Source organism: Tupaia chinensis, unplaced genomic scaffold (assembly GCF_000334495.1).
Source record: "Tupaia chinensis unplaced genomic scaffold, TupChi_1.0 Scaffold000012_1, whole genome shotgun sequence".
NCBI lineage: Eukaryota > Metazoa > Chordata > Mammalia > Scandentia > Tupaiidae > Tupaia > Tupaia belangeri.
The window spans coordinates 773164-784869 of NW_006159442.1; the positions used below are offsets into that span (position 1 = coordinate 773164).

The 11706-nt window shown below is 39.7% G+C and overlaps 1 protein-coding gene across 5 annotated transcripts in view; it reads left to right on the forward strand.

Annotated features, from left to right (window-relative positions):
- WDR7 (WD repeat domain 7) overlaps positions 1 to 11706 on the forward strand; it is a 409927-nt gene that overhangs the window by 38980 nt on the left and 359241 nt on the right. For all 5 annotated transcript variants that reach the window (XM_006139909.3, XM_006139908.3, XM_027767915.1 and 2 more), the window contains 3 exons: positions 5145 to 5221; positions 6057 to 6176; positions 9720 to 9865. In XM_006139909.3, the coding sequence (XP_006139971.1) occupies positions 5145 to 5221; positions 6057 to 6176; positions 9720 to 9865 (343 nt within the window). The remainder of the gene's footprint in view (positions 1 to 5144; positions 5222 to 6056; positions 6177 to 9719; positions 9866 to 11706) is intronic.

Below are 11706 nucleotides of genomic sequence, written 5' to 3' on the forward strand. Positions count from 1 at the left end.
GCTTTTGGCCATTTTATAGTGCATGGGTGATTTTCTGAAGTAGAGGAAGAGTATCTTAACCCTTGGGGTATATAGTTAGATGACTGTAGTTTCACTTGGGTGTTTCTGGAGACTGGTTTTATAACTTGCTTAAGAGGCACAGGAAGTCTTTTAATTTAAAAATGTGATAAAGAAAATGGATAAACTCACACATACTAAGTAAATACTAGTCAGGAATTTCCTGTATTTTGTTACATTTGGTTCTTACAAATTAAACAGGAGTATGTCATTTTACACATAAGAAGGAAGAGATTAGGAGGAGATTATACATAATTAAATTTAATGAAAGCTTCCAGTAAGCACCTGGTACATAGTTGACAATAAATACTACTATCTATTTTTCATTTCTGTTGAAACCTTTCAGTAACAATGATGAGAGTAAACCTTTTCGGGTAAAGAGCAATAGTTACTCATTAATTAAGGGGCCAACCGATGACGTGAAGATTAAAGCTCTGGATCCTACATGGCTGACTGCATGGTTCGAATCCCAGACCTGACGGCTTGACAGTCATACTGGGCACATGTGCATGTGTGTCGGAAATCCCTAGAGGAGAATGGAGGAGAAGAGATTACTGTGTTACTGGGGGTGTGTTTCCTCACTTTCCTTGTCTCTCTCTCTCTGTGTCTTTCTGGTGAATGCATGTGCCCTATAGCAAAAAAGTAAAATAATAATACGTTAATAGGGACCAGCACACGGCATAATGGTTATGTTGCTAAAATCCCATGTAGTTGATCATGGTTCAAGTTCCAAACCTGGTGGCTTAAAATTCACACTGCACACGTGTGTGCGCATGTCCAAAATCCCAAGAAGAGAATGAAGGAAAAGGGACTGCAGTATGACTATTTCCTCCTGAGGGTGTGACTTCTGGTTTTCTGTTTTTTTTTGGTCTCTCTCTGTCTCTCCAGTGAGGGCACGTGCTTTATAGCAAAAATCTCTCTTAAAAAATAAATAAGAAATTAGGAATATTGAATGTGTCATAATTTTGTCTATTTCTTCCATGAGAGTGGCAGGGATGGGAAGAGAGAGAGACAGACAGGCACCCCCATACTGTGATCTTTCCTCTAGTCTTAGCTAGCCATGATAATGACATGCAGGCACCCTCCAGGCATGAACAGATTCCTTGAGACATGAACCTGAGAGCTTTCCATGTGGCCTTAGTATCGTAGAGTGTTGTGTTACCACTGTGCCACTGCAGGTGGCCTGAATATGTATTCCTAAAAGCCTTTTGTAGGAGTGACCTTTTTCTCCCTAATGGCTTTATGGTCGTATGCTTTTCTGTAAAGGCTGACCTATAATTATGACCTCCACCACAAGGACTTCATGTATTGACTATTCATAATATCAAGTACCATGTTAAACATGTATGTTTTATAAATTCTCATAATATCCAGTGGAGTGGGCAATATTGTTATCTGCCATGTAGGTGTGGAGACTGATGAAGGTTCGGGAGTCTTCACCTAACATCACAGAGTAAGCACATGGCAGACTGGAGGCCAGATGGACTCTAGAGTTACTTTAGTCACTGTGTTTCACTGCTTCTCATTAATGAACTACCTCCAACTTTTTGGGAGTTCTTTGTAACCTCCTAGGATTTGAAATCAGCACATAGTTTTTTATTGAGTAGCCAGCCATTAAGCAAACATTTATTGTGTGCCTTCTGTCTCTCAGATACAGGAGACTGAAATGTTTAAGAAACTCATTCTACCAAGGGAGAATGATGTTTAAATAAATACCAGTTCAGAGTGTAAAGTATGACAAGGTGGAAAATAGTATAGAGAGGATGGCAGTGAAGGGGCTTGAGGGTAGTAGGAAGGCTGCTCATATCGAATGGAGTCTAGGATTTGGAAGATGAGAGCAATTTGTCTGGCCAACATAGGGATCAGTATAGTTCTGGTAGAAAAATAGTCTGTACAAAGGAGCAAAAGCTTTGAAAATAAGTCTATGTAGGCAACTATAAATTATCTTCAGGGAAAGAAATATAAGGAAAGAAGTGTCAGGATATGAAACTGGCAAAGTTAGCAGGGGACAGATCATGCAGGTCCGTGTGTCAGCTAAGAAGCTTGGATTTCACCCCAGAGGTCAGAGGTTGGCATGCTTGTACTGTAAAGGGCCAGATATTAAATATTTCAGGCTCTGCAGGCCATATGATCTGTGCTTCAGCTGCACATCTCTGCTGTTGTAGCACAAAAGGAGCATTAGATAAAGTGAAAATGAATAAGCCAACCTATCCTCTAGTAAAACTTATTTACAAAAACTGCCAGTAGGCTAGAAGTGACTGGTGATCTGTAGCTTTCTGGCTCCCCTTGTCGGTGCTGGGCAATCTCTAGTAAGAATGCTTGAAAGGGCTTGTTTTAAGCATCACTTTGGTGGTATTGTTAGTTGTGTGCTGTAAAACGTCTGGAAGGTAGGGAGGGCAGGTGGGCAAGGGAAGGAATGGATGATGTGAAAGAAAGCAATGGTATCTAGCCACAGTGGATAATTATAAGATGTGGATTTTGAATAATATAGTAATACAGATTTTGTTAACATAGTAATCAAGAACATTTGAAATTATTAGAAAGTTGTTCATTAGAAATAAAAATTGTAAATTTGGGGCCAGCAAATTGCATAGCAGTTAGCTGCCGGACTCCCACATGTCTGACTGCAGTTTGAGTCCTGGACCCAGTGGCTTGAAACTCATGCCAGGCACATGGGCATGCCGAAGGTTCTGAGAGGAGAATGGGAGAAGAGATTGTGGTGTAGCCATCCTCCTGGGGAGTGATTTCACTCACTTTCCTTCTCATTGTCTTGTCTCTCTCTCCAACAAGTGCACATGCCCTAAGGCAAAAATCTCTACCAAAAAAAAAAAAAAAAAAAGGAAGGAAGGAAGGAAGAAAGAAAGAAAAGAAAGAAAGAAAAAAGGAAAGAAAGAAAAGAAATAAGAATAGTAAATTCAAGTAGCTAGAAACAACTTTTCTTGGATTCTAAATTGTTGATGATCTTTATTAACTTATGTTTCAAAATTTATTTTCTTTCATGGTTTAGGTGGGAACAAATCAGTCTGGAGATTAGTACCATAGCTCAGCTGGGAGGGTGCAGGTCTGAACTAAATCAGTGTGGGAAAGTGAGGATGGACCCATGCATTTCCATTCAGCTCTTCTTCAGAGCTTGGGTTCTGAAGCTCCTATTTAGGCCTTAGTGGAAAAAAAAGGAGGGTTCTGTGATCAAATTTGGGAAATGTTTGGTAAAATAAAATCATATGTATTTCTTTAATGTGGGACCTTCTTACAAAAGTTTTTTTTTTATGCATAGTAGAGAATTATTGCTTTATTCTGGAGTATAATGAAAATGAAATTCCATTTAATTTTTGAGCCAATGGCAAGCTCTTTGTTGGCATGTACACCTCTAAGCTAAGGTAAAATCAATGATTTCTTTTTTTTTTTTAAAAGGGACTTTATTTGTAACCAAGCGGTTTGCACATATTGAATTTTTACACTTTCTGCATATATGTACATGTTGTAGTCTGCACAAAGTAGCATGTAACTTTAAAAAAATGTAAGAGGATGTGTGTGATCACTGGAGAATAGTAAGAAAACACTCCCTGGGGGATGGTGATGCAGCAGTTCCTTCTCCTCCATCTTTCCCTAACTTCTAGATTTTGAACATGCATGCACATGCACCTAGCATAGTTTTCAAAGCACAGGGTCCAGGACTCAAAATGTGCAGTTGGCCTTGTGAGACCCAGCTGGTTTAAACACCACACCTCTGGCTGGCCTGAAGCAATTTTTTCAGTAACAGCACTTTCTTGAGGAATTAGTATGTGGCAAGTGCTATATGTGAGGTGTTTCTTAATTTTCCTAATAGTACATTTATTTTTGCTTCTAAATACGCAAATTGAATTTAAGATGGGTTAGTTAAGTTATCCACAGTTTACTAGTTAGTTTATGAAGAATACTGTGATTTTTGACATTAAGACGTAACTCCCTCACTCTGGACTTGCAGTCGACTGCTTTCTGATGTGCATCCTCTCAGAGCTCACTTGCACATTTTACTGTGCCCCTGTGACTGGACACGTACCCAAAGCTTCCGAATTTAGCTTTTATATCATGTCTTGTTTTTAGCCACAGCTTATGGGGCATGCAGTGTGCCATAAAATGTCTGGAAGGCAGGCAGGGCAGGTGGGCAAGGAGGAGGAATGGATGATGTGAAAGAGCAATAGTGTCTAACCATGATGAAAAGTATGGATTTTGAAGACTATAGTAATGAAGATTTTGTTAACATACTAATTGAGAACAGCTGAAATTGTTAAAAAGTTGCTTATTAGTAATTTTAGGGCCAGCAGATGTCATAGAGGTTATGTTTCTGGACTTCCACATGGCTCACTGCAGTTGGAGTCCTGGATCCAGTGACTTGAAACTCATGCTGGAGCGTGTGTGCCGAAGATCCCGGGAGGAGAATGGAGAAGGGATGGTGGCATGGCTGTCTCCCCTGGGGGGCGATTTCTCACTTTATCTCTCACTGTCTTGTGAGTGTCTCTTTCTCTCTCTGCAAGTGCACACACCCTAAGGCAAAGACCTCTGCAAAATAATAATAATAATGATAATAAATTGTAAAAATTAAAGATAGTAAATTCAAGCAGCTAGAGACTACTTTTCTTGAATTCTAAATTTTTGGTGATCTTTATTAACTGTGTTTCAAAATCTAGTTACTTTGATATAGTATAGAATTATGTTTTCCGGGGAACCAGCAGTTAACGTAATGGCTATGTCACTGGACTCCCACGTGGTCGACCGCGGTTCACGTCCCGGACCTGGTGGCTTAAAACTCATGCCGGGTGTGTATGCATGCGTGCCCAGGATCCCGAGAGGAGAATGGAGGAGAAGGGATTGCAGCGTGACCACGCCACCGGGGTGTGATTTCTAGCTTTCTGTCTCTATGTCTCTCTGTCTGGCGAGCGTACGCGCCCTATAGCAAAAACCTCTCCAAGAAAAAAAAAGAATTATGTTTTCCTGTTAATTGTAAAACATATTATTTATTCAAATAAAGGGCAGTATCTTCTCGTTTAGGAAGGAAGCGGAAGCATGTTCTATTTGTAACCTGGGCTTCTTCTCCCCTCTCGGTTTAGAGGACACTGTGGTAGCACTCTCAGTGACGGGTATCTTGAAAGTGTGGATTGTCACCTCTGAAACAAGCGGTATGCAGGTGAGAGAAAGGAGCCTGGAAATGATGTCTCCATTTTTCTTCTTTGAGTAGTCTGACATTTTGGTAATGAAATGCCCCTTCTGTTTCTTTTCTTAAAGGGGAAAAAAACCCCTTATTTTTCAATAGTCTTACAATATAGAAGACCTCTGAATTATTTTTTTCACTTACAATGGTAGATACCTACTCTATCAAAAATGTGAGATAGAAAACATATAGCACAGAATATGAAGTAAAAGAAATATAAAAGAGGTGGGGCTTTTTTGGGCTGCATTTGTTTAAATTAAAAGGTAGTTTACTTGAGGGAAAAAACTGAGCAAACCAGTCCAAAATGAATGCAAAGCCAGTTTTAGTGCTCTGTCTCAATTCTAGGGGCTTGAATTCCTTGTTATTTCTTATCAGTACAAAAGGCAGATCTGTTTCCTGGCAATAGTGATGCTGATCTTTCAGCTAGGTTAATTCTAGATGTTGACTCTGGAAGAAACTGAAGAAATTGATCAGGTTTTGTTTGTTTGTTTGTTTGTTTGTTTTTCCTGAAGCACGTGTACCTATATATAAAAATTAGGATTAACTCAAATTTTTATCATGCCATTGCCAGAGTGATGATACTTTGATTGGCATCAGGATTTAAATCTTGAGTATCCGTGGCAAAGACCTTTGTGCCTGCTCTTTTTAGGATATATTTCTTCTTTTTTACTCCCTGGGTTCTTATCAGAGGGACTAAAATGGTTAGCATTAATTGGTGCCTCTGGTACATTTTGTTGTCTTTATCATCATGTAATAATTTCAACTGACAAACAAGTTATTCCTAAAGTTTTATAAATCTTTCTGTTTTCAGGATACTGAGCCAATATTTGAGGAGGAATCCAAACCAATTTACTGTCAAAATTGTCAAAGCATCTCTTTTTGCGCTTTCACACAAAGGTCACTTTTGGTTGTGTGCTCCAAATATTGGAGGGTAAGATAACTGCAGAAGTAAGAAACTGTGTTTTCATCTCTCAAGGTACTGGTTTATCAGACCAAGATAATCCCAAGCAAGTGTTTGGTGTGAGACTGTTTCAGTCATTCAGAATACATGTGTGGTTTCGATAACATTTTTTAAGGAGTTGGCTAAATGTAATTCTCTCTTTTTGTTTTGGTTCATAGAATGATTTAGTTAGTGACTTTGTTTATTCATCTTAATTTCTACTTGTTGCTACTGTTTTGTTGTAATTTTTTTAGAACAACAAAAGCAGTGGTAATGAGTTTCCTGTAGGTTGTTTATTTTTTAGTAGGATATGATTAAACCCAGTTTTTTTTAAAAAGTTTTTTTTTTTTTTTACTGAGTTCTTGGAGTTGAAAGGGTCTTCTCCCATCACTTTAGAGCTAATGATGTAAGAGGTGTTTTGCTTCCACGTTGCCAGACTTTAGTTACTCCATAATAGGGAAATAGCCTTCATGTTTTGAGTGCTGGTTCTGTGCCTAGCACTTTTCCAAAGCTTTCCACGTAGTCTTTTAATCTACACAACTCTCTGAGAATAGATTAGTTATTTAATCCTGCATAGTAAGTCACTCCCAAACTTAGTAGTTAAAAACAAGTATGTGTTATCACCCAGTTTCTGTGTGTTGGGAATCTGGGCATGGCGTAGCTGGACACCTCTTGCTCAGGGTCTCTCCCGGGCTGCTGTGATCAAGGTGTCCACTGGAATGGCAGTCTGGTCTTCAGAATCACCTTGCTGAGGACCTTGCTCCATCATGTCGTGGTTGGCACGTGTCAGGTCCCACCAACCTTTGACTAGAGACGTTAGTTTCTTGCCACGTAGGCCTCTACATAAGGTGGCTCTCAAAATGGGCAATGAAGGTGGACCCAAGACCTTCTAATCTTGGAACTAAGAGCTCATCGTCTCTGCTACATTTGTTCTCTGGAAACAGTCACAAATTTTAATCTACAAATTTACACAAGGGTATGAATACCAGGAGTCAGGGATCAGTGGGGCCATCTTAGAGATGCCTACCACAGTAGGAATCATCACTCTCCTCTTTTAAAGATAAGGCAGTTGGCACGTAGCTAAACAGTGTGACAAAGGTTATACAAGTGGTAGTGAGGTTGCTAAGCTATGACTCGGGTAGTCTGACTGCAGCAGCTCATTACTACATGCTGAATTGCCTCGCAGGACAATCAAGCTGAGGTCTGGTGTCATGTGTCCTGAGTTTAGAGGACAAAGGGAAGGTGCCTTATGGCGAGGGAACTGCCTAGGGCAGCCGCATCTTAACTTGATCCTGGTGACTGTTACTATTCTAGAGTAGGATTAGCAAGGAGAAGCTAACAGCGGTCAGGTTGGAATAGGCTATGGAGTCCTTCTTTCATCTTAAAATCTAAAGTACATCCAAAAAAGTTCCCCCAAAACAAACAAACAAAAAAACCACAAATCATTGTGAGAGGATCCAGTGAAAAGCATGTTTTCTTTATATACCTTATTTTTTTTTTATCTAAATGGATAAAAATATCGTATTTCACAGAAAAGGAGAGCCAGAGGGCTGATTAATGTGTACAAACGTACCCAGCTTCATTAATCTCCAGAGACACACGTATTAAAAAGCACTGAGATAGTACTGCTACCTACAGAATGACTTTTTCAAATATTATTGCCAAAAAGATCTTAATTTTAATTTAGTGAAATTGGCATCTTTTATGGTTTCTCCAACATTTGTGATATATTTTTAAAGAACTTTCCACAGCTGAGACTCTTAAAGAGTCTCTCATTTTCCCCTAATATGTATATGGTTTTACTTTATAGATCTTTTAGTCTTTAATATGAAACTAATTTTGTATAAATTATGAGATGCAGATCCTATTTGACATTTAAAACATTTTTATTTATTTTTATTATTATTGTTTAATTTGATTAGAGAGAAAGAAGAGAGGGAAAGTGAGAAAGCAAGCCACCAGGTCTGGGACTTGAGCCATGGTTGACCATGTGGGAGTCTAGCACCTTAATCACCATGCCAATGACTGGCCTCCTATTTGACTTTTATTTCAAATTGACCCCACCCCAGTTCTTGATGCCATTTGTTGAGTAATTCATTCATATTAGAGGAATAGAGATAATGTACTCTTCATCTAATATTAGTCTTGTTAGTTTGTCTATCTAATCATGAATTAATTCTGTTTATTTTAACTTCAATAGCTTTATAATTCCTTTTAATGGATAATAGGGCTAGAGGACCAAGCTCTCTCCAATAGTATTTCTTGAACTTTCTTGTCTGTTGTCATAGTGCTAATGTTATATACCAAAAAATACTTTAGCAAAACATTGTAAATTCAGCTAGAATTTGTTCTAACTTGAAGACTCTGCACAAAGAACTTCACTGTTTTCTTCAAAGACAAATAAAATAGGGGCCACCATGTGCTGGACTCCCACAAGCGCAATTATGGTTAGTTTCTTGGGCCTGGCAGCTTGAAATTCAGGCTGGTCGCTGCATGCCCAAAATTCTAGGTGGAGAAAGGAGGACAAGGGATTGTGGTGAGGCCATCCTTCCTGAGGGGTGATATTTCGCTTTCCCTCTCTCTCTCTGTGGTTAACGTACACACCCTTTGGCAAAAACCTAAAACAAGAAAGAAGAAAAAATCCTTTGGGCCATTGAAGAATAAGGAATTTCTCATTTATCTTGAGGAAAATTTCTAACAATGCTGAATGTACTTTTATCAAATATTGAAGATGGTAGAAAGAACAATTCTGTTAGGAATTATAAAACTAGGGCTTTTAGTCCTAGCTCTGTCATTTACCAGGCACGTGACCTTAAACAAGTGAAGTCGCTCTTTGTGTCACTTTCCTGTCTGTAAAATGGAATAGCAATACTTGCCTGACCACCTTCAGCAGTGATCGTAAGGGTCATATGAGATAATGAGTGTAAAAGCACTGTGTAAACTGTGGTGTGCTTTTCAAGTGCCATGGCCTCTAAGGCTTGTGTTGCTAGTGAAATTATAGGGATTTGACTCTTACACATGAAAATTATTAAATAACAAGACTGTTAACTTTCTATTTATATTATTTTAGAACAGTGATGAAATAAGAGAAAGCCAGATGATTTCCTATTTAAAAGGAGATCTTTGGAAGGCAGAGTTTACTAGATGTGTTGTTACTAGACATGGAAATAAACCAGGAAGCTACTTTCTAGAGGTGGGTTATTACTTGCCCTTCTTTGATGGAGTACTTCCTCCCTCTTGAGGAGAAAGGCTCAAGATGCCTGTCCCTATGGAGGGTAACTCCCAGGCTCAACTTATCATGGTTTTGGATTGACCCTGGGAAGCTACACATAGCTGGGGGCCTAGCAGTGTTTTTCCTATTGAAGATGATTGTGCCTCTGGGTTTACTGACTGTTCACCTAAGGCTGTAAGCTCTGAAGGCCTGAGTTTGGAAAATACATTTCCAGAAGTTGTTTTTTTGTTGTTGTTGAAGACTTGTATCTTACTTAAATTACAACCACATGGAATAGATTTGGAATTTCTTATTCCTTGTAGGTATTTGATGCTGGCGACTATTCCCTGTTGTGTTCAGGTCCTAGTGAAAATGGACAGACATGGACTGGAGGGGACTTTGTATCAGCAGATAAAGTAATCATTTGGACTGAAAATGGGCAAAGTTATATTTATAAACTACCTGCCAGGTATGCAATAAATAATAAGGACTTTAATCAAAAGTAAAGCATTCAGTCCTAGCTGCATTGGTGTACAGGTAGCAACCTCTGCTTGGGAGGCTGGAGACCTCTTGGGAGGTCTGGGTTTGATTCCTGGGTCGACCTGAACATGCTGGGCAATGTTGTGTGCACCTACAATTCTAGTTGGAAGGCTAGGGCAGGAGGATTGCTGCATGGTAAGACCCTATAAAAAAAATATCTGTTTCTTTCACTGTCTCTTTTCTTTCTCCTTTCTCTTTTCCTCTCTCACTATCTTGATAAAATAATTTAAAAAGTGGATCAGTGAGGTCAGCAGATGGCATGATGGTTAAGGTGTTGGACTCCCACATGACTGATCATGGTTCAAGTCCTGGACCTGGTAGCTTGCTTTCTCTCTCTCTCTCTCTCTCTCTCTCACTCTCTGGTGAGCACATGTGCCCTATAGCAAGCTATAAAACATAATAATAGTAATAAATAAAATAACACTTTTTTTACAGAGAGAGATTTTTGCTATAGGTATGTGCGTGTGCCACAGAGACAGAGACGGAGAGACAGAAAGCGAGGAATTCCCCCCCCCCCGAGGGGACATGGCCATGACGCAGTCCCTTCTCCTCCATTCTTCTCTTGGGATTTTGGGCATGAACGCAATCGTGCCCAGTGTGAGTTTTAAACTGCTGGGTCCAGGATTTGTACTGCAGTTGACTACATGGAAGTCCAGTGATGTAGCCATTATGCCATCTGCTGGTCCCATAAATAAAATAATTCTTAAAAGAGAAAAGAAAGAAAGTGCCTCTGGCAGTTAAGGAAAAAAAAAAGAAAGAAAGAAAAGGGCCAGCCAGTATCATGAGAGTTAAGGCAGCTAGATCCTACGTAGCCGACTGTGTGATTCAAGTCCCGGTTCCTGTGGCTTGAAAAACATGTAGGGGCCAGTAGGTAGCATGGTGATTAAGGTGCTGAATCCCACGTAGCTGACTCTGAGGTTCAAGTTGTGGCCCCAGTGACTTGAGAAACACACTGGGGATGTGTGTGTATTTATGAGAGAGAGAGAAGAATGGAGAAGGGACTGTGGTGTGGTCATCCCTTTCCAGGGTTGCTGTCTCACCTTCTCTCTCTCACTCTCCAGCAAATACATGCACCCTATAGAGAATTAAGAAAAAAAATAATAAAAATTAATATTTTAAAAGTTTTTTTTTTAAAGGTGTCAGCTTTGTAGACTAGTGGTTAACGAAGCCAGATCTCCTATGGCCGACCAGGTGGTTTGAATCCTGGACCTGGTGGCTTGAAAATCATTCCAGGCACATGTGCATGCATGCCTAAAATCCCAAGTGGAAGGATAAATGGAAGAACAGGGATTGCAGTGTGATCCTGCCCCACTGTGGGGTGCTTTCTCCCTCTCTCTCTCTGTCTCTCTCTATCACTCCCTGGCAAATATATGTGCCTACACTCTGGCAAAAGAAAAAAGGAAAAAGTCATAATTTGCAGCATAACCTAGAAGCATTAAACTGTATCTAATATAAATATTTGATTTAGGTAAAAAATTTCAGAACTTCTTAAGTCAGATTTGTAATGCCAGTTTAAGTTATAATTCCAAGTTAACATCTTAGTTCAAAAATTAGGTGGATTTTGAACCAGCAGTTGGCATAATGGCCATGTCACTGGACTCCCACGTAGTCAACCGCGGTTCACGTCCCGGACCCGGTGGCTTAAAACTCACGCCAGGTGCATGTGCGTGCATGCCCAAGATCCCGAGAGGAGAATGGAGGAGAAGGGATTGTGGCATGGTCATCCCCCCTGGGGGATGATTTCTTGCTTTCTGTCTCTCTATCTCTCTC